The following is a 23,621-nucleotide window of genomic DNA, read 5'->3' on the forward strand; positions in this document are numbered from 1 at the left end:
AATTTTTTTGAGAAAATAACATGATGAAATAGGTATGAGTGGATTAATGAAGAGAAAGGAAAAAAATTCTCTTTCTCTCTCTCTCTCTCTCTGTAGTAATTATCCTTTCCTGTCTACTATTATTCAAGTCTTTATTCTACAAATGAAGAAACAGAATTGAAGACATTAAATAACTTCTCCAAAGGCACTTTAGTATGCAAATATCAGAGACAAGATTCTATCCAAAGTTAGTTTGACTTCATAGTTTATGTTCTTAAACATTTTGCAATACTGCTTCTTAGTTATGAGACTAATACAAGATTTCACATATTTAAAACAATTGTAGACTAGAGCATTGGTTATAGAAATGAGGGACAAAAGATGAGGTAGGAAGAAAAGATTTTACAGAAAGAAAGGGAATTAGTGACACATTGGCTTAGCATAAAACTGTGTTAAAGTAGAGCCTTGGTTTTAATTATTGGTATTCAGTAAAATGATGGCGTAAATAATATGTAGATATTTAGGGAAAGGGAAAATTGATACCAAGAAGCACTATTTATAAGCATGCTGAGTGCAAAGTGGGGTAACATATTAAAGAGTAGATACTAGCTGTTGAAGAGGTTGGACCTGATGTGGTATTCCCTTTCATTCACTGATTATCTTCCTTTCTTTTATTGAACAACCAGGTTGTTTCAGAATGACTTGTTTCTATTCATCACATTCCTTTTTTCACCATAAGTTTTATCCAAAGTCTTTAGAAATCTGGTGTCCAACCTAGCCTGTCACTATCTTAACATGCTCCTTTTCTTAATTAAGAACTTCATTTGCAATTGAATCCAACAAGCTCTTTCTTTTTTATATTATTCTTATATCTACAGAAAATATGGTAACCTTCTTCATTTTTTCTCAAAAATAATTCTTTCTCGTTTTCACTTTCATGACCCTTTCTTTTCTTTTCCTTTTTTTTTTTTTTTCCGAGACGGAGTCTTGCTCTGTCGCCCAGGGTGGACTGCATTGGCGCAGTCTTGGCTCACTACAACCTCTCCATCTTGGGTTCAAACAATTCTCCTGCCTCAGCCTCCCTAGTAGCTGGGATTACAGGTAAGTGCCACCATGCTCAGCTAATTTTTTATATTTTTAGTAGAGATGGGGTTTCACTATGTTGGCCAAGCTGGTCTTAAACTCCTGACCTCGTGATCCGCCCATCTTGTCCTCCCAAAGTGCTGGGATTACAGGCTAATTTTTGTTTAGTAGAGATGGGGGTTCACCATTTTAGCCAGGCTGGTCTCGAACTCCTGACCTCGTGATCCACCCACCTCTGCCTCCCAAAGGCCTGGGATTACAAGCGTGAGCACCACACCCAGCCTCTTGACCCTTTATTTTCACCAAATTATACTTCTTTTGAACATGTATTATAGCTATTATAAATATGATTTCTAAAGCTCAGAGTGCCTTAGTTAAAATACTAGTTTCAAAGTACCCAACCACTTTGTCTTAATCTGTTTGGGCTGCTATAACAAAATACTATAAACTGATGGCTTAAACAACAGATATATATTTCTCACAGTTTTGGAGGCTGGGAAATCCAAGATGAAGGGGCTGGCAGATTCAGTTCTTGGTGATGGCTCTCTTCCTGGCTTGGAAATAGCTGCCTTCTCACTGTGTCCTCACATGGTACAGACATAAAACTTCGGTGTCTCTTTCTCTTCTTATAAGTGCACCCACCCTACTGATTCAGGGCCCTGCCATTGTGACCTCATTTAACCTTTATTACATCCTCACAAGCCCTGTCTCTAAACATAGTCACATGGAAGGTTAGTCTTTCAACATGTGAATATTGAGAGGCACAAGCGTACTGTTTATAACAGTAATTAATCTCTTCATTTCCAATTTTTATACAATCTTCACCCTCTCTCTTCTTTGCTTCCCATTGCCACTGCCACACTCCATATTCTTACTACCTCAAACCTGCATCAAAATTGATCTTCATTTCTCCCAATAAACTTTATTCTAATATATACTGCATATTAACCCACAGATTAATTTCTGAACAGGATTGCTATTTTCACAACATGCTTCTGTATGAAAAATTAGCATAAAATTCATTTAACCTCTTGGCCATTTTAATAGTGAAACCATTCAAGGAGCATTGCCGCTGTTTTCTAATCAGTGCAAAGCTGTCAAGCCTTATCGTCATGCACATAGATGAATGTGTAAGAACAAGTAGCTAACTTCCGCTCTTTCACTAATATTATAAAACCGTGTTACTCTCTTGGTTGTCTTCCCTATATTAGTACAACAGACAAAGTCCTAAGGTTCTCCACATAAAATCTGATCTTGGTTTTGTTCTTTCTACTGTATTTGGGACATTGACAGGTATATTACTTTTCTAGGGCTGCCATGACAAAATACCACAGATTGGGTGGCTAAAAGAACAGAAATTTATTTTTTCAAAGTCCTGGAGCTAGAAGTCCAAGATCAAGACGTCGACAGGTTTGGTTTCTCCTACAGTCTCTCTTCTTGGCTTGCAGATGGTGCGTTCTCTCTCTGTCCTCACTTGGCTTTTACTGTTTCTTTCTCTTCTTATAAAGACAACAATCATATCGAATTAGGGCCCTACTCTTATAACCTCATATAACCTTAGTTAAAGACCTTATCTGCAAATATAGTCACATTGGAGGTTAGGGCTTTAATGTATTAATTTTGGGGACATACAACTCATTCCATAACAGCTGGTTTTCTTAGAATCTCTCTCTTATAGGATGTACTATACCCACAGAAATTTCAGGCTTTAAGTATGACTTAATTTTTTGAACACCAGGAACTTGTATACTTCTTTATTGAAGACAAGTCTGTCCTTCATTCCTCTTCCTTCCTTCCTTCCTTCTTTCCTTCCTTCCTTCCTTTCTTTATCTTTCTTTCTTTTTTCATTTTTTACTTTATTCCTCTCATTTTCTCTTTCCTTTTTGTAGACTCAGAGTCTGACATAAAATGAAAATTTGTTGATAAACTGAACAAAAAACTGTTAGTCTATGTCTAAACTGAATTCTATAATTATGGTAAGGAGCCTACAAAATAATTGCACCTAATACTCTAATATTGAACCTAAAAGGTAAACATAAAGCCCAAAGAGATAGTGGATGAAAAAAATGTTCCCTTAAGAAATTGAGTCACAATTAAAATATTGTATAAGTTATGTTATTTTAAACATGTTGTACTCTGCCTGTTTCTCCCCATTGAGATTCTAAGCACAGGCATGAACATTTTTTGTTGTTGCTGTTTTTAACATAACTTATAAGCCAAATACCAGTTGTTATTACTTATGGATTGATTAGTTTCATTTTCATCTGGATTTCTTACTATCTTGAAATGCCTTCACTTCCTAAACTCTTAGGACAAAATGACTTAAGTCCATTTAAACTTATCCTAAACAAATGTAAAATAAACTATTTTTGGAATTTACTTTTTGTTCTCCTACACCCCACTCTACAATCCATGTTATTTTAAAGTATATGTTTTGTATAAAGTGGAGAATACACTACTATTTTTTTAATTGTCAAAAATGGTTTTCATTTTTCACAATTTTTAAAATCACTGAATATTCATCCTATTTCATTCACTTCACTTACCTTACAAATGCATAGCATGCTTTTGGGGAGAAAACCTATGATCATTCAAATTTCTTGTTTTACTTTTTAATTTTCATGGCAGAGTATAAAGAACATTTCTAAGAAGTTTGAAAATACTAACAGTTGCTCAATTGACCAATAGCTTTTTGACATCTAGAAAGCCCTGTAAAAGTGGTTAACGTGTTCATGTGTATCTACCTGAGAAGCAACAACAACAACAAAAAAACCCTTCTTAAACACAATTTACTCTGTCCATGTCTTACTCTCAAAAATTATAAAGGAACAATGTCACAGTGCTTGTGGCAGTTGCCAACCTGGCTCACTCTGCACATGGTAAAAGTCTCACAAAAGTTGATAATCAGAAAATAGCAGTTAAACTACCATGAATGGTTACAGAACTGGTGGTGTTAAAAAATTAATTCTCATTATAATAAGATAAGGAGAATTCTCAATTAAACCTAAATGCTTGCTTATCATGGTAGGGACAGAAATTCAATTTGGGCGGGCATATAATGAGCTGAAAGAACATGGCTATCTGAAGTGCTGATGGAAACACACCATTTATCCTGGACTATCATTTAAAATGAAAAGGATGCGTGTTGGGGGGCGGGAGGGAGTGGGGGCGGGTGCGGGTATTGGTAGAGACTACTAAACAATTTTTCGTCTTGTGTAAGGAAATATTTTATGAGATTTAGGTGGATCCCAGGCCACTTTTGCTCTGTCTGGCAAAACAAGCCAAGACTTCTACTACCCTAGGAAAGTAAAAAGATACAGAATATCAAAGGGCTAATGCAAATGAAAGGAAAGGTTGGGTCATTAAAAGTAATCTATGCATTGCTTTACTGCTGAGAGGGAGAATTTAAATTCACACACAGAAAAGGTCAAAGTCAGAGCCTAAAAGTAGGCAGAAATAGTAAGTTCAGTGAACATAGTGAAGAAAAGCAGGACAGACCTGACAATAAGAATATCAAGAAATGGCTCAGAACAATGTTTGAATGCAGACATACTTCCTGGTTTAAGCATTCTGTGTTTTTTTTTTTTTTTTTTTGCAAGGTTTGGTAGAAATTTAAATGGGGCCAAATCCAACCTGACAGAGAGGAAGCAATAGATGTCATCTATGCATTTAAGGTGTTTGCTTTTTAGGTTTATTTTTAAGAGCCCTTCCAACTCTACCTCCCAAACCCCAGTGTATACAAATACACACACTCAACAATCTCAATGAATATATAGGCACTTTTGTACCTGCACACATATATCTTCCTGCACACACACATACACACCCATCAGGCATCCTGGTATCACTTTCATTATCTACTATTATAATAGTCTCAAATCCAAACACAAAGTACTATATAGTATGATTATTTTCCCCCCAAAATTCCTATTTTTTCTGTATGCACAGAGATTTAGATATTATCTGCTGATTTTTTTTTCCCCAAAATCAATGCCAGCAGTTTTTTAGCCTGTAGTCCAGAGAATTATATGTATCCATGGCAATATTTACTGCTCTTTTACCACAATTCATTACAAAAAAAAAAAAAAAAAAATTGTGTCCTCTTCTGAGGATTTCTAGAGAAAAGAAATATAACTTTGATAGATATTAAACAATTTGTCAGTAAGATACATAGTCTTGGATATTAACTAAGTAAAGAGAAATGTCCAGAAGAAACAATTCAAGATTATTTAGAGTTTTCAATTATCTTTCCAGTGGTATTTAAATTTGACACAGCCCTAGAAAGGATATTTCTAAAGTACTTAAATAAAATAGATATGTTTCTCAATAATATGGAGCAAATGAGCCTTCCAGTATTAGAAAATTGGCTTTAGGTTCAAAACAGCCTTACTTTTCAAAAGCAGTAAGGGCATATTGGGACATAGAATTTCAGTAGTTACTAAATTAGATCACACCTTATCAAAGCATGTTTTTATGACCATGTGTCAAAACCATAATCCAAGAGTTAAATAAAACAAAAATATGATGATTGTGAGCCTTTCCAAAGCCCTAAATAAGAAATAAATAATACAATTTAAACAACAGCAAATTAGGATTGTTCCATCTGAGAATACACAATTAAAATAACGTTTTAAGTTGTAAACGGTAAATCCCTACATATCTAGATAAAATGTTACCTTGAAGACTATAAGTACAGATGTAAGGGAAATTGTTTAGAAGAAGATATAGATGAATTAAAATTGTTTGGCTTCAAATAGAAGCTACTAATATCATTACTATAACACAGAATTCCTTGCAAGAAAAGCACTTACAACATATCTCTGTTTCAGCAAACATTTTTGAGTATTTCTTAAAAACAAAACACAATTTTGGAAAGATTTTCTTTTTTTTTTTTTTTTTTTTTTTTTTTTGAGACGGAGTCTCGCTCTGTCACCCAGGCTGGACTGCAGTGGCCGGATCTCAGTTCACTGCAAGCTCCGCCTCCCGGGTTCACGCCATTCTCCGGCCTCAGCCTCCCGAGTAGCTGGGACTACAGGCGCCCGCCACCTCGCCCGGCTAGTTTTTTGTATTTCTTAATAGAGACGGGGTTTCACCGTGTTAGCCAGGATGGTCTCGATCTCCTGACCTCGTGATCCGCCCGTCTCGGCCTCCCAAAGTGCTGGGATTACAGGCTTGAGCCACCGCGCCCGGCCAAGATTTTCAAACCTAGGTAAATGTAGGTATCTATTTGGACATACTTATAATTTGCTGATATTCTATCCAAAATTTGCTATAAAACCAGGTAACTTGATCAGAGACTTAGAAAAGCGGATAAGAAGTACAGGTTGAATGGAATACTATGCAGCAAAAGGATGAGATCCTGTCTTTTTTTTTTTTTTTTTTTTTTGATTTTTAGACGGAGTTTCACTCGTGTTGCCCAGGCTGGAGTGCAATGGCATGATCTTGGCTCACTGCAACCTCACCTCCCAGTTCAAGCGATTCTCCTGTCTTAGCCTCCCAAGCAGCTGGGATTACAGGTGCATGCCATCACATCCAGCTAATTTTTGTATTTTTAGTAGAGATGGGGTTTCATCATATTGGTCAGGCTGGTCTTGAACTCTTGACCTCAGGGGATCCGCCTGCCTCAGTCTCCCAAAGTTCTGGGATTACAGGCGTGAGCCACCATGCCTGGCTGAGATCATGTCCTCAGAAGGGACGTAGATGGAGCTGGAAGCCATTATCCTCAGCAAACTTATACAGGCACAGAAAACCAAACACTACATGTTCTTGCTTATACGTGGGAGCTGAACAATGAGAATGCATGGACACAGGGAGGGGAACAACACACACTGGGGCCTGTTGGGGGTCGGGGAGGGAGAGCATCAGGATAATTAGCCAATGCATGCAGGGCTTAATACCTAGGTGATAAGTCTATAGGTGCAGCAACCCACCATGGCACACTTTTATCTATGTAACAAACCTGCATGTCCTGCACATATATCCTGGAATGTAAAATTAAATTAAATTTAATTTAATTTAAAAAGAAGTACAGATTGGACATCCCTAACCCAAAAATCAAAAATTCTCCAAAATCTAAAACTTTTTGAGTGCCAACACGGTGCCACAAGTGAAAAATTCCACACATAAACACATAACACAAGTTTACTTCATGCACAAAACTATTAAAAATATTGTATAAAATTATTGTGAGGCTGTGTGCTTAGGATGTATATGAAAGACAAGTGAATTTGGTGTTTAGACTTGTGTCCCATTCCCTATATATCTCATTACATATATGCAAATATTCCAAAATCCAAAAACTCTGAAATCTGAAATACTTCTGATCCTAAGTGTTTTGGATAAGGTATATTAAACCTGTGTTTAGAAATCCTGTGAACTAGCAAAAGAATCTCTGCAACAAACGTGAGGCTCAAGGCCCAAACTTCAGCTCTGGCACAGGAAAGAAACAGGATACTAAAATCAAGGACCAGTTTTAGAGGAAACTATAATCATAAATATACTATCAAGCCAGCAATCAAAACCCAACATAGGCAACAAATTTAGACTTAATACTACAGTTAAAAAAAACTTTTTAAGGGGGAAAGAGAACTAACATTTATTTAGATCCTTCCATTGCCAGACACAAATTAAATCTAACCTTTACAATAATATTTATATGATTTTTTAATCCCCTTCTTACGCCCCCAAAAAACTATGACCATTAAAGAAATTAAATAAAACTGAATAAAATTACATTGTTAAATTTTTGTAGATCTAAGATTTTAATTCAGGCTTGTCTAATGGCAAATCCAGTCTCTGTTTCACTAGTGGCCCTCAGAATTTGTGAAAATCATAAAATAATATCTAATACATATTGAGGATTTGCTATGTGTCCAACACTGTTCCATGCATTTGAAGTATATTAACACATTTAATATTCTCTACAAACCTAAGTGATATATAAATGTTATCCCCATCCTACTGAGGCACAGAATTTAAACAATCTGCCTAATAACATTTAACTAGTAATGGAGTAAGATTTAGACTGTATATTCTTGCTCCTAAAACTAACGCTGTCCTAAAACTAATGGCACAGACCCAATGCTTCCCATGATAGTTTAATCTCCTCTCTTTGAAGTAGTATAGGATGACAGGCCCAGGACAAATCCTGAATCTGGACAGCTGCCTGTTTCCTTAAACAAAGTGTTATGTGAACCAGCAACACACATTCATTTATGGAATGTAGCTACTTTCACACGACAACAACTTTGTGAAGGAGTTGAAATACAGAAAATATACGGTCAGAAAATCTAAAATATTTACTAACTAGCCTGGACAGAAAAAGTTTGCGGACTCCTAATGTAGATCATGGATAACAAAACAATATTCATATGTTTTCAAGAGAAGTGAAGTGAACATTTTATAAGAAATCATTATTTCTTTAAACTCTCCACTTCTTCATAGTCTGCCCAGAAGTTCATTTAATCAAAGATAACAAAACAAATGGGTCTATTTATGTTCACACGTATTTATCTTAAATATAAATTGACTCATTTCTATTTTATCAATAGCTAGTCCTCTATATATCTTGACCACTTTTACTTAAAAAAAAAGAAAAAAGAAAAAACAGAAAACAATGCATGTATGTATATATTTATTTATTTTTGAGACAGGGTCTTGCTCTGTTGCGCAAGCTGGGGTGCAATGGCACAATCACACCTTATTGCAGCCTCAGACTCCTGGGTTCAAGCCATCCTTCCATCTCAGCCTCCAGAGTAGCTGGGATTACAAGTGTAGCTGAGACTACAAGTCTGTGCCTCTACACCCACCTAACATTTTTTTTTAAGTAAAGATGAGATTGCTGTGTTGCCCAGGCTTGTCTCGAACTCCTGAGATCAAGCAATCCTCCCGCCTAGGCTTTCTGAAGTGCTGGGATTACAGGCATGAGCCACTGTGCCTTTCCAGAAAATAATGTATTTAAAATGACAATATTTGAAAGAGTAAATGTCTGTCTATCTACTGGTAAATTTAGACTAAAATAAAGTCAATCAATTTCCACAAGTTTTCGTTTTTATCAAGGTTAAAATGATACAGTTAAGGAATAGGTGAATTCCAGCTAAATGGGTTACTAGATTCTGAAATACTTTTGCTCTTCTGTAAACATGTGATTATTATTAGTTTCATATTACTTTTAAGAAATTGCATTATGTTATCTAAACTTGTAACATCATATTTGATAGACTCATTAAAAACAGCTATTTTAACTGTAGTTAAATATGCCTTTGATTCTGATTTTCAAACAAAAACAAGACATAATTTCAGTAAAAATGTGTCTCAGAGGAACACAATTACGGCTTTTCCACTTTGCTTAAGCGATTCTCTGCTCACTCCCTTTTTCCAAAACCCATCAGAAGCACTGCTAATTCAAGTATTCCTTGGAGATTCTGTAGGGTGCCATCTGCTGTATACCTGTTATGTTGCAGCTTGAAATTTACTTAATGTCAGATTTAGCCCATCGAATCACACAAAAGTATGTGAGTTGTTTTACAAGTGAAACATTAATGCTGGATTCATGAAGAAAACTGAAAGTTAGACATGCATAATAAAACCACATTAGTGGTTATTTAATTAATTATTGAATATGATTATAACACAGATTACCACACCAGTTAGGTACAATGAAGGTGGCATTATTGTTAAAACTGTGGGTTGCAGTTTGTTTTCTTATAAGCAATCAAATATTATGCATGGCTAGTAGATAATATAAGTGCACATACCAGAAAAGAAATCTCTGGTGTATGGGTATACATTTGTTCACCTTGATCCTGCTCCATTTGTATTTTGACATCATATAAATATCAGAAGGTACATTGACAGCATACGAGTAGGCAAAATATTTCTGCCATTTTTACAGGAATAGAGATCCATAGGAAAAAGGGTTTTGGGGAGTAATGTTGCTGGACAGGCAGCCACTCGGATTACATATACTTGGAAAGTGAGTTTTTTAATATAAGATTTCACATATATAAGAAAATATATATACATAATGATTTTGAAAAAATTTAAGAAAATATACTGTGAATAATAATACCTACAAAGACCTCTCTGTATGCCCCTTCTTAACTGCACGTGCCTTCCCCCATTACCTCTAACAGATAATCTTATCCTGAATATGGTGTTTAGCATCTCCTTACTCTTTAAATATTTTTTTCTTATGGTCTTACTATATACATATCTATTATTTAACAATACATTATTTAAGTTTGCATATTTTTAACTCCATGTTCTGTAGGAGGATTTACCTGTGACTTGATTTTTTTGCTCAAAATATTTTTTGTGGACAAAAGAATACAATTAACATAAAATATTCATTTAGATTAATATACTATACCTCATTGGGAGAGTAATGTGACAAAAACACTGGGGAAAACTTAAAATTATCTAGTAGTTTTGAACATGCATCATTACACTTTTGGAAGAGACCAGATTGCCATGGAGAGATTAGGCACCCTGCCCAAAATCATATGCACGCAGTAATTGTGACAGCTGACATTCAAATCTGAACAGTTTGTTCTAGTACATTGCATAAGTCTGTTTTCCTGCTGCTATAAAGAACTGCCCAGGACTGGGTAATTTAAAAAAGAAAGATATTTGACTCATAGTTCAGCATGACTGGGGAGGCCTCAGGAAACTTACAGTCATGGTGGAAGATGAAAGGAAGCAAGGCACCTTCTTCACAAGGTAGTAGGAAGGAGAAGTGCGGAGTGAAGGGGGAAGAGTCCCTTATTAAACCATCACATCTCATGAGAACTCACTCACTATCACAAGGACAGCATGGGAGAAATCATCCCCATGATTCAATTACCTCCACATAGTCTCTCCCTTGACACCTGGGGATTATGGGGATAATGGGGATTACAATTCAAGATGAGATTTGGGTGGAGACACAAAGCCTAATCATATCATACTTGTATCTTGTGATCACTATGCTAGATTTATTCTGCATTATTAAGTAATAACTTTAAGTAATATGATAGCTCAACATGGAGAGTACTCTATAAAAAAAGTTTTTTTTGTTTATCATTCTTGATTAACGTAATAAAATCTATAGTGTCCTTACAAAACTAAGACATGTCTTACTTTAAAAGCTATTTTTAAAACTCAGGACATCTATTATTAATTTTCATGTCTTTCACATTCATAGAACCATGCCATAAAGGAATTAACAAATAATTTAACAACTGAACACTAGATGGAAATGGCTATTTCTCTTCTAGGTTTTGACTATCCAAATTAACATTTAGAATAGGTTGTTTCATAAGTTGAATTTCCTAAAGCCTATTACTATGCTTTTGGAATTAACTTCAAAGGATTGCCAACTTGATTGCTTATCTTTTCTTATCCTACTTACTTTTCAGCACCTCCCCAAGTTGACCTTCTTGAAGCAATATTTTCTCTTGGCTTTTTGAAAGACACTATGCTCTTAGTGTTCTTCCTAGCTCCCTGGACACTCTTTCTTTTGATTTTCCAATCATTAAACATTGGCACATCCTACTCTTTTTTTAAATACAAATTCTCTCTTCCACAACTTTAAATATAATCCATATGATCATGAATAATCAATCTACATTTCTAGCCATGATCTTGCTGGATGTACAGACACATTAATTCAAATTTCTGCTTGACACATACATTTGCATGTTGAAATAAGAATTTCAACCTTCACCTGGTCAAAATAGAACTTTTGTTTCCTTCTGTCTTGAACAGGTGACTCCTCTCCTAGTCTTCCAAGGCTCATAAAATGGCAATAAAATCTGCCTGTGACTCAAGTGACAAATTTCAGAGTTATGCTTGATTTTTATCTTTCTGTCACCACTCTATTCCAGTTCACAAGCAAGTACCATTGAGAAAACTTCTAAAAGAAACAAAACAAAACAAAACACAAAAAAAACAGTACATATCTCTTCCCTTCTATCTCAACTTCTATCATTCTGGTTGTCACCCTGAATTCTTACCTGGAACAACCACAGTATATGTTGACTCTAAACAGGAAATTCAATTGACATGTTGTAGCACTTTTGTGGAGTGGTGTCAGGTCAAATGTGCTGCCATAATTGAGTAAGCCCAGAAACGCATAAATGGCAATAATACTTCTACTTTCAGTTTTAGCTAGTATGGCTTTTATTTAACATTATTGGTAAATTATTTTAATTTTATTAAAAATTATTGATAATTTTATTAAAAATTAATTGATACTGATTCAATGAATACAACACATTATGCTATTAAGCATTTACTGATATATATGTATATATACAAATAATATATACATTCTTTTTTAACTGTTATATTTGTGAGTGTTTAAGAAATCTCAAATATTTCACACCTGGCTTGACATAGCAATTATCACACAAGTAAGATCACTGCAGTGGCTCATGTTCATGACTGCCTACCCCAAACTCACACTGTGATGTCCTGTACACATTTTATTGCTTAATTGTCCAAGTAACCCTATTAGGTAGCTATTAATATTACATATGATGAAATAGAAACTTAAGAAAACCTTAATCAACTTACAGTAGCTATACAGTGGCAGAAGTGAGATTCACACCTAGATCTCTACGATTCAAAACAGTTGTAATCTTTACCACTACAATATACTTCCTCCAGTGGAATTTTTGAGTGAAATGGGGTTGGGGATAGGAAAGAATTTTTCTCCACCTTCTCTAATCTCTCCAAGAGGACTGTTTAAAATTAGGGTTGTTTACAAAGCAAGAGTCATGGAATTATACTTTCCTCCTCTCCTCATCTCTTTTCAATAGCAAGTTGTACAGCATCATAGTCAGGCCTTATTTATGTAGGCAGAATGTTATTAAAAAATCTATCAGTCTAAGAGACACCATTATCTAAACCAGAGGTTTCTTCAAGGAGTATACAATGGGATCCATATGTGTATATGAAGACTGTGTTACCCTGTAAATGTTTTTTAACCTATATTATTCTAACAATGAGGGAAAATAACTTGTAATCATTTGTAAGAACTGACAATACTAAGTTAGTCTGTATGATAAATGGTCATAGTTGTTTTACAGGTCTCACAAGGGAAAACTAAAAATTCCACAAATGGGAGCATTGGCAGTGGCACTTAACAGTGTGTAATGACATTCCATGTGTTGCTATCCAAAATGTGTAATTTGATGAGTTTTGATAAACATGTAAACCTGCGCAGCAACCACATCATTTGAGATTAAAACAAATCGATTATCTTAAAATTTATTTAATGGATGTAGATCTGTCCTGAAAGATAAAATGTGGTGCTGCAGAGTAGCAAGTTCACTCACACAGAAGGTGCCTTTTGTTTAAAGTTTTAAGGTATGGCCCATTGAACTTCACAGCCAAACAATTAAAATTTCAAAAGCTTAAAGGAGTTATCCCCCACCTATTTCAAGTTAGAGTAGGGCTTATCTTGAAGATATTTGTGGGTATGCATTTTGTCTAAGGAAGTGATTCCCGAATAGGGTTTACAGGCAACCCTAAAAGGAATTTAAGAGTTATATTCACAGAAACACTTTCCAAGTTTGGTCTTTAAGAGACAAACAGTAAAATGAAAAGAGGTATTTGAATACTAATGTCTACAGCTACAAATAAGGATGAAGAAACTATTCTGCTGCAAAACATGTGCTACCTTTATAAGAAAGAATTGCCCAGAGGTTAGAACAAAGAACATAGAGGACAGAACGAAAAGCAAGAATTTTCAGTAGGCCCTGAATCCTAACCAAAAAACTACTAACATGTGTATTAGTTTACAGGTTAAAATGGAAAACTGTACTTGAGTTGCTGTGTTTAAACCTCATCTACAGCTATACATACTTTAGATTTTGAGATTCTGCACTTTGAATTGAGGCTGTAATTGAATGATACTTTGAATGGCCTTGGGAGGGGCTGAGTGTACTTTGCATATGCGAGGAATATACCATTGACTGGTAGACCGCCTCCAAGATGGACCACAATGTTCCCTACCTCCTGGTATTCATTCTTTTCATATTGTTCCTCCATGCTGAATCAAGTTTGATCTTTGTGACTAATAAATTTGACAAAAGTGATGGTATATTACTTCTGAGATTAGGTTACAAAAGATATGGTGCATTTTGTCTTCTCTCTCTCAGATTGTGTAGTCAGGGGGAAGTCAATTGCCATGTTGACCAGTGAAAAGGCTACATGGTAAGAAACTGAGGCCTCTGAGTACCAGCAGTGAAGAACTGAGTCCTCTTGCCACACAGCAAGTGAATGAACTAGGCAGTAGATCATCAAGTTCAGCTGAGAATTCATGACTACAGCCATGGTTGACATATTGAGTGCAACCTAATGAGATGCCTTCAGCCATAACCCATAGGTAACCACTCTCAAACTCGTAACCATAGAAACTTTGAGATAACAAATATGGATTTAATCTACTAGATTTTAGAGCTAATTTTCTACACAGAAATGTATAATTTTATGATAACCTTATATCCTCCAAGGCTGATAAATTTACTGTTAATTCTGTCATTTTATTATTGACTTTTTTGGGCTTATTGTTTGTCTGTTTTTAATTTTATGGTTTTATTCTTTATTATGTGTTTCTACATACTTCATTTGGATTTAATTTGCCCTACTTTTATTAGCTTCCTTTTTAATTGATATTTTATAGTTGAACATATTTTTGGGTGCATGTGATCTCTTAATGTATGTATACAATGTGGAGTGATTAAATCAGGGTAATTGGTATATACATCACCTCAAACATGTATCTTTTCCTTGTGTTGGGAACATTACAAATCTTGTAGCTATTTTGAAGTGTAACAAATTATTATGAACTATAATTTCCCTACCGTACGATTTAATATTAGAACTTCTTTCTGTTCGATTGTTTTTTTGTATTCATTAACCAACATTTCAAGGAAGAAAGTTAGGTTATGAATTATAGCACTCTTTATTTAAATATAAGCATTTAAAGTTACAAATTTCCCTGTAATCATAGTTTTAATGATATCCAGAACATTTTGATTTGTGATATTATTATCATCATCTCATTGGAACATTTTAAAATTTCCTTTCAGCTTTCTAAATTTGTCTATGGGTTATATAGAAGTTTGTAATTTAATTTCCAAATATTTGTTGCTTTTATAGTTATTTTATTATTTATGATTCCTAGTTTCATTCCATTGTTCTCAAGAAAATGTACCCTATAGATGTCTACCTTTTAAATTTAATGGGACTTATTCTGTTACCCAGGATATACTTTTTCTTGATGATGTTCCACTCATATTTGAAAATAATATATAATTATTTTATTAAGTGTAGTATTCTATAAATGTCAATTGGGTTAAAAATATTGATAATATTGTTCAAGTCTTCTAGAAATTTTCTGATGTTTTTCATTTAGTTGCTTTATCAATTATAGAAAGAAATGTTTTAAATTCTTCAACTGTGATTGATAATTTGTTTATTTCTTAGTTCTGTCAGTTTTTGCGTTGTGTATTTAGAAGTTCTAGAAACAAGTCATCCATATGTTTGACTCTTATGTCTTCCTAAAGAACTGACTTTTACTATTAGTAAGTATGGCTCTCTGACTGTGGTAAAATGTCATATATTTAGATCTACTTTGACATTACTATAGCCACTCTAACTTTCTGCCATTTGATGTTTTCATGACACTTCTTTTTCTAATTTTCCTTAAACATATTTTTGAGTCAGCAAAAATAAATAAATAAATACAAAGAAGGTAGCAAAGACTTGTAGTGTTGTTATTTTCAAATGATAAGTATAAAGAGAATTCTGATTATTAGATTGCTATCTATACTTCCATGGTAATTGCTTGATTTGGGTATTTCTTTACGACTCTTCACTGTTGCCTTTTCCTTCTCTAATTATCCATTGCTAAAGTTCCTACCCTATAGACTTTTCTTTCCGTCTCAAGATGTGCTGATAGGAAAATGTCATTTAGTTATAAAATCCTTATTAATGCTCTTTGAATCATTTACTGAAGTGTAGTAAAAATAAACCCTTTAAAAATTCCCAACAGTGACGAATGATGAAGTAGAAAACGCTCTAAATTTTATAATGTAATTGCAAATTATACTGAAAAAAAAACCTCCAAAAATTTTGCATTGAAAATTATCCTTGAAAGTTTTTCATTATTATTCCTTTCAGGTAAAATGAAATTAATGGTTGAACTATTAGGTAGTAGAGAAAAGAAAAAGAAAAATAGATCCCAGCTCTTTAATCAATGGCAGGTCTTTTCCAAATGTTTCACAGCCCCAATATTTCCATCAACTACATGGGCCTGTAAATTACATAAATTTTCAAATAAGTAGTTCCTTGATTTTTACTTATCTAGCTATTTTGTTAGAATAGATTTAGCTCATTATATCAAAATATATTTGTTTGGTAAATAGAGAGTAGAGCAAACTAAAAGGAAATATTAAAACAAAACCCACCTCTGTAGATATTAAACATTTTCTTTTATAGATTAATAAAATTATGTGAAAAAAATTAAGAAAAATAGAAAAAAATGATGCAGTTCTCCTCCCTTGCTATAGTCATGTCTTTTACCACTAATACTAGAGAATAAAGTGACAACAATAGAATATCTAAGGGCCCAACATCAGTCATTTTTCTAAAAATAAAGGAGTTGAGGTTTGGAGCTGCTGGGAATATGAATGAGCATTTTAATTAAAAAAAAATCTTTTTTTTTTTTTTTTTTTTTTTTTTTTTTTTTTTTTTTTTTTTTTTTGAGACGAAGTCTTGCTCTGTCGCCCGGGCTGGAGTGCAGTGGCCGGATCTCAGCTCACTGCAAGCTCCGCCTCCCGGGTTTACGCCATTCTCCTGCCTCAGCCTCCCGAGTAGCTGGGACTACAGGCGCCCGCCACCTCGCCCGGCTAGTTTTTTGTATTTTTTAGTAGAGACGGGGTTTCACCGTGTTCGCCAGGATGGTCTCGATCTCCTGACCTCGTGATCCGCCCGTCTCGGCCTCCCAAAGTGCTGGGATTACAGGCTTGAGCCACCGCGCCCGGCTAAAAAAAAATCTTTAAAAAAGGATGACACAATTTAGAGTGTGATATTCCATTCAGATTATTCATTCTTAGCTCACCTCAAAATTAAAATCTAGGATGTCAACAGAACATCATTAGGAAAATGGTAAGCTTGGCCAAACAATAAGAAGTAATAATGGCTTTATACCAACAATTTTATGTTTATTAGATTTGCTAATTTGTGGTTTTATAATGATTTATAGTTGTTCTTTTCCTCTGAAATTGCCATGATGTTTAGTGAAAACAAAATTATCTCTGTGTGAAAAGAGTGAGTACATATGGAAATAACCAGTCTCTAAACCACTAGGCCTTTCTTCTAATCTGGAAGATGTAGCAGATAATTTTAAAAACACAGTTAATGAACACTATAGCCATCTACTGCATAGAAAGGTCTCAAAAATCTTCAGGAAATTATATCTACCATTGATAGACTTGGGCAAACAAATGAGTCTTGATTAAATTAAATCTAGTAATTTTTGTGATGTGTCTTTATTTCATATTTGGAGAAAAAACATATTGTACACTTCGTTTAATGAAGAGAAATTTTCTACATACTTATTTTGATCCTCATTCCATCAAACACTCAAGCTTATCATTTGTTTTCTGTCAACAGTTATTTTAATGGTAGCCTGGAAACAGAATGAAATCTAGTTCCTTTCATTTATTTATTAATAAACACTTATTAAACAGCAAATACCCTCCAGGTTGAGAAGATACAAGAAGATGCAAGTTCACTTAGAGTATCACTGGGAAAAGGAAGATTAGCAATTATAATGAGGAGACATAAGTGCTCCAATGATAGAGGAAATATAGACTGTTATACAACCTGTAGAAGAACTTGTAAGAGCAATTAGGAAACATTCAAAAAATTACAGGAGACTGACTTGATCACATATTCATTTTAGTCTGACAGCAATGAGTAAACTAATTTGATAGGTGGGAAGACTAGAAGTAAGAAGACCCGTTACGAAGTAACTTCAGTAAAATGGACCATCATTGATGTAGGAGCAGTTGGAAGAAGAGAGAGATATAAGCAGATCTGAAAAGTATTTAGGAGCAATAATCTCCTAAGTAGAGGAAGGTTTCAGGATGTTTAATACAAACAGTCTAAAACACAATATCCTAACCCAGTGCTTTTCCAGTATACTTGGAAGAGACACTTAGTAAGTCCTCACCATTCACATGCTTGGGCCAAAGACAGGTTCACTGAAGCAGAATATTTAGAGCAATGCCTAGCCATTATTCATCTCCATCTCTGGTTCCTACCCAAGATGATTCAGATACAAACATGCTGTTAGATTCACTTTCACAGTTTTATTCACTTTCAAAATTATATTTTATTGAAAGTATATATTATGTTATAAAATAGCATATCACATATAATCCCCAAACCTGGATTAGATTAATATGGTTTATGTTGTTATGGTGATGGCATAAAATGGAAGAATCACTAAGCGCCAAATGAATTACTTGATGAAAATTTTTATTAAACCCAAAGTAGGTAGAATAATAAGTAATGCAATGCCAGTTAATGACAAAATAACTTTAAAAAAATCTGGAATTAGCTAATGGTATTTAACATTTTAATAGCATCTAAGGTCGTTAAGCCAGTAATAAAAATTGCAAAATAATTTTAAACATGTGATAGCTCATAAAAAATGTTGCAAGAAGTAAATTTTATAGGTAGCTTTAAAATATTATAAGTAGATCTCACCATTTATGCTTATATTCATTAAAATGACATAACCAATATGGACTATATAGATAAGAGTACTTGAAAGATAGAGTACAGGTCAAGTACCCCTTATCCAAAAGGTTTGGGACCAAAAGTGTTTTTTGAATTTTTTCAGACTTTAGAATATTTGCATATACCTTATAAGATGTCTTGGGAATGGGACCCAAGTCTAAACATGAAAGTCCTTTATGTTTCATATATACTTTATAGACATAGCCCAAAGATAATTTTATACAATATTCTTAATACTTTCATGTATAAAACAAGTTGTTTAAAGTACTTACATGTGGAATTTTCCACTTGTGGTGCCACATCAGTGCTCAAAAAGTTTTAAATTTTGGAGTATTTTGGATTTAGGATTTTTAGATTAGGGATGCTCAACCTGTATATTTATTTAGCCTGTTGTGTAGAACTTTCCAAGGAATTATTTTTATTACTCCACAACCCTGAATCTGTTTTAGAAACTTTAGGGAAGTCATCTATTAAAAATCTGTCTAGGCATCCTTCTAGCCACTAGTCATTAACCACAACCCTACAGCAATCTTAAACAGGTTAGGTCAAAAATATTCTGTGTTCTCACTATTACTATCTCTGGATATTTTCAAATGCTATTTGTAGAAGATGTCCCCTCAAAAATAATATAGGATAACTTGATTTGCTCACAAGAAAGGTGTACCTTTATTAGCAAAAGTATAAAAAATATCATGAATGCATTGCATTTCTACTAAGTGATAGGTTTCAAATAGATCAATGGGAAAAAATATATAAAAGCAATACTTATGTAACAAATATCTCAAATAAAAGAATATTCTAATATGACATATAAAAATTAAGTAGTTATTTTACCTTGAAACCAGATAACAGGGATCTCCTGCCATTAAAAAATAATCTGTGAACAAAGATTGAACTATTGTACATCACAAAAAATCAGTTCAAAAATAGGAATGAATTTTTTTTACATTAAAAAGATATTGTTAATCTAAATGCATATTGATATTAAACTCAAATTTAGTAATAAAATGGGAATTGCAGTTTAAAACTTCCTGTCTTAAGGAACATTTCAAAAAACAATTTTCTTTAGAGACATCTATTATGAATATCTTCTTAGTAGAACTGTTGTCTATGCTAATCATACAATAGTATTGCTTTTCCCTGTTGATAATAAAGACCCTCTGCTCACTGAATGGGCTGCACAAACATATATTAAGTATTCTTCACTCTACATCAGCTTTAAAAATAGATTCTCTTCAGCTTCTCTGAATACTCCTTAAAAAAGACAAACAGGTGGCAGTATAAAAACCATCTCAATATATTTTGAATATTGACTTTATAGTGAATATCACTGAATATTTTAAAATTATAAAATTAAGTACTCTAAGAAAGCCTCTTGCACCTTCTGTCAGTTCTTTCTACTTAACTTTTGCTTGAATTGATTTGTTATTAAAATTCAGACCAAACAGAGAGGTAAAAAGCTGAATAGTTGAGATTAGTACCTTTTAATATAACAGCTGTTACTAAATTTGCCTTGTTTGAAGAGGATCAGGTTGCATGTTAAGCCAAAGGTTGAAGAAATTCAAACTTATCTATTCATTTGCAGTCAAATATTTATGTTGTCAGTATAGAAATCATATAGTTATACACATAGTAATGTGCTAGTAAATATTTAACAACAGGCTTGCCAAAAATACAAGGCCTTAATTTGCAGTGTTTGCCAATTTCTGAGGCATAAATACTCCCACATGGCTGATTTCAAGCTACCAAAATGACATAAATGAATCTACATGTTGGAAATCTGTACAGTAGGAATTATATAGTACTTCCACCATGTGATTCTAAAAGATGTAAATCATCTCACAAGTGTAGATAATAGTAAAATAAATAGAAAATATGTTTTGAATACTGATTACCCTTTTTAAAAGTAATTGATTTAATTATAAGTTCATATAATTTATTTGATGCCTTTGCTTAACTGCCAGCTCACATAATTTCTGAAATTCTAAGGGTAATCAGGTATAAGCATACCACTCCAGCACAACACATTATAGGATCCAGAAAATGCAGAAACAAAGGTTGCTCTAGTGATACAACCTGTATGGGACACAGAGAAGATATCTTCCAGTTTTTGTTTACGATATGGTTTGACTGTGTCCCCACCCAAGTCTCAGCTTTAATCATAATAATCCTCATGTGTCAAGGTGGGGGGCCATGTGGAGCTAATTGAATCGTGGGGGTAGTTCCCCAAATACAGTTCTCATGGTAGTGAATGAGTCTCATGAGATCTGATGGTTTTATAAATAAGAGTTTCCAGGCACAAGCTCTGTTGCCTGCCGCCATGTAAAATGTGACTTTGTTCCTTCATCGCCTTCCACTGTGATTGTGAGGCCTCCCCAGCCATGTGGAACTGTAAGTCAACTAAATGTCTTTCCTTTATAAACTACATAGCCTCAGGTATGTCTTTATTAGCAGTGTAAGAACAGACTAATACAGTTTATAACAGCTGATGAGAGCACACTGGAAGTCCCAATAGTCTATGGCATTCATTTATCTTATATTGCCTTCTTTCTTCCTGATTCAATTCTAGCCTCCAGTGGTAACTGCTAGCATTATTATGAAAATGTTCAAAAAGCAAATGGTAGCAATCATTATAACATAGAGACTATCAATTCTAAATAATAATATTTTTCTCAATTCTTTATTAATATCTCCAATCAATAAAGGTAAATCTACTTAAAGATAATGGGATGTAATACAAAGACACAAATTTCAGGCTGTTGCCCTGAAATTACACTTACTTGAGGAAAATAATTTAAAATTATTAACTCTCACTTCACATGTCACGATTCAATAATAATCGTGTGTATACGTTTCATAGAAATCCTTCAAATAAAACAAATGTTGTAATTATAAAAATCAAACCAAAGCAAACTTGAATTCTAAAGAACGGCTGATTTCTGGGCACAAGCGTAAAAGAATCCCATTATGCATTTTCCTGACTAGCTCACTGTTTCACTAACTAGGCCCAGATTGTGTGGAAGGTAGCTGCATTCCTTAGGCAAAATCATTCCAAACTTCAGATTGAATTTTACTGTAATTCAACTTTACTGAATTCTGATTATTATTGGAACAAAAATGACTTAAGTAAACTACTTTTATGGTATCATAAAAACAAAGCCCCAGTATCAGTGATGTGAAATACATTTAATAGATCTCTCAATAGCTTTATAATAGCATGTAACCATAACTTTATAGCTGACATCCATTTCTCCTTAACTGACAAATAGGAGGATGCTTGGGATCAATTTATTATTTTTTAAGTATTTCATAAGCTCTTAAAATTTTAAGGCTAAAGAGTACCTTATAAACCAGAACTTCAAAACATTCATTTGACATATGAGACTAGCTAAGGTCCAAGAGGAAACCCGACCCCTGCACAATGCCATGCAGTTAATCACTGACAGAGCAGGGTCTCACCACGTCTTCTAACTTCATTGTCTACCAGCACTGAAGGACATTAATCTTAGAGCAAACCATTACCTCTTGAAGAACTCTCTTCATCTTTAATAATAACGTCTTGACTGCTGTGCAGTCCTGTAACATCAGTCTGAATGGCAAAGAATCTATGCCTCCGTTTTCTTCCACACCTTGTAGGGGCCAATCCGCAGATGGACTGTTGGGCATTCGGCTGATGTGGGAACACCTGGCTTCTTGATCAACGTCCTTTGTTAATTTCAGGGAAAGATTCCTAATAAGAAAAAAAAAAAAAAAAAAAAAAAGAACAAAAATTACAGTGCAGCATGCTTACAGCAGTATTTCCCAAGTTGTTGATCAGTGCTTCTAGTATCCTAGAAAGTATTTCTTGTGTCCTCATATCATGATATTATTATTATTATTATTTTGAGATGGAGTCTCGCTCTGTCGCCCAGTCTGGAGTGCAGTGATGCAATCTCGGCTCACTACAAGCTCCGCCTCCCGTGTTCACGCCATTCTCCTGCCTCAGCCTCCCGAGTAGCTGGGACTACAGGCGCCCGCCACCACGCCTGGCTAATTTTTTGTATTTTTAGCAGAGACGGGGTTTCACCGTGTTAGCCAGGATGGCCTTGATCTCCTCATCTCATGATCCGCCTGCCTTGGCTTCCCAAAGTGCTGGGATTACAGACATGAACCACTGCTCCCAGCCTCACGACATTAGTTTTTAAAAATTTTCAGACATTCCAGTAGAAATTATGAAACGGGTCAAATACATATTTAGTGGTAAGATTCAATGAAAATTACAGTTTTAGGATATAATCTTTCCATTAAAAAATTCTTTCCATTTTTAAAACCAAGAGACCTATCCAATAATGATAATTAATATTGTAACATACTTTTTAGGGCTTGTGTTTAATTTCAATTATATATATATGTATACATACACATTTCTGAATTATGTTATTTTCTTATATATTTTATATCATATAATTTTCTAAATTATATGACAAGATACCTTAGCAACTTAAATAGAGAAAAAAACAAACAGATGCTCTGGCACTTGCCACCAAGGTCAGGCAATAATACAGATAAGAAAATATATTTTTAATTAATTTTATTCATGTGTGATTATTCACAAACAGAATAACTGAATTTGTAAATTACTAGATAATTAGTAAACACATTTTTGAATAATATTCAATTGTTTACTTATCTTCACAGGTATGTTCAGTGGTTCAATTGTCCTTTGAAGGGATAAGATAATAATTATTACCTCCATTTTATATTTATAATGAAATAATGAA

General features: G+C 34.1%; 1 protein-coding gene across 1 annotated transcript in view; it reads right to left on the reverse strand.

Moving 5' to 3' along the window:
• CCSER1 (coiled-coil serine rich protein 1) overlaps positions 1 to 23,621 on the reverse strand; it is a 1,408,588-nt gene that overhangs the window by 873,438 nt on the left and 511,529 nt on the right. Inside the window, exon 6 of the mRNA XM_025385587.1 lies at positions 22,384 to 22,591. Within this exon, the coding sequence (XP_025241372.1) occupies positions 22,384 to 22,591 (208 nt within the window). The remainder of the gene's footprint in view (positions 1 to 22,383; positions 22,592 to 23,621) is intronic.

Source organism: Theropithecus gelada, chromosome 5 (assembly GCF_003255815.1).
Source record: "Theropithecus gelada isolate Dixy chromosome 5, Tgel_1.0, whole genome shotgun sequence".
Classification (NCBI taxonomy): Eukaryota; Metazoa; Chordata; class Mammalia; order Primates; family Cercopithecidae; genus Theropithecus; species Theropithecus gelada.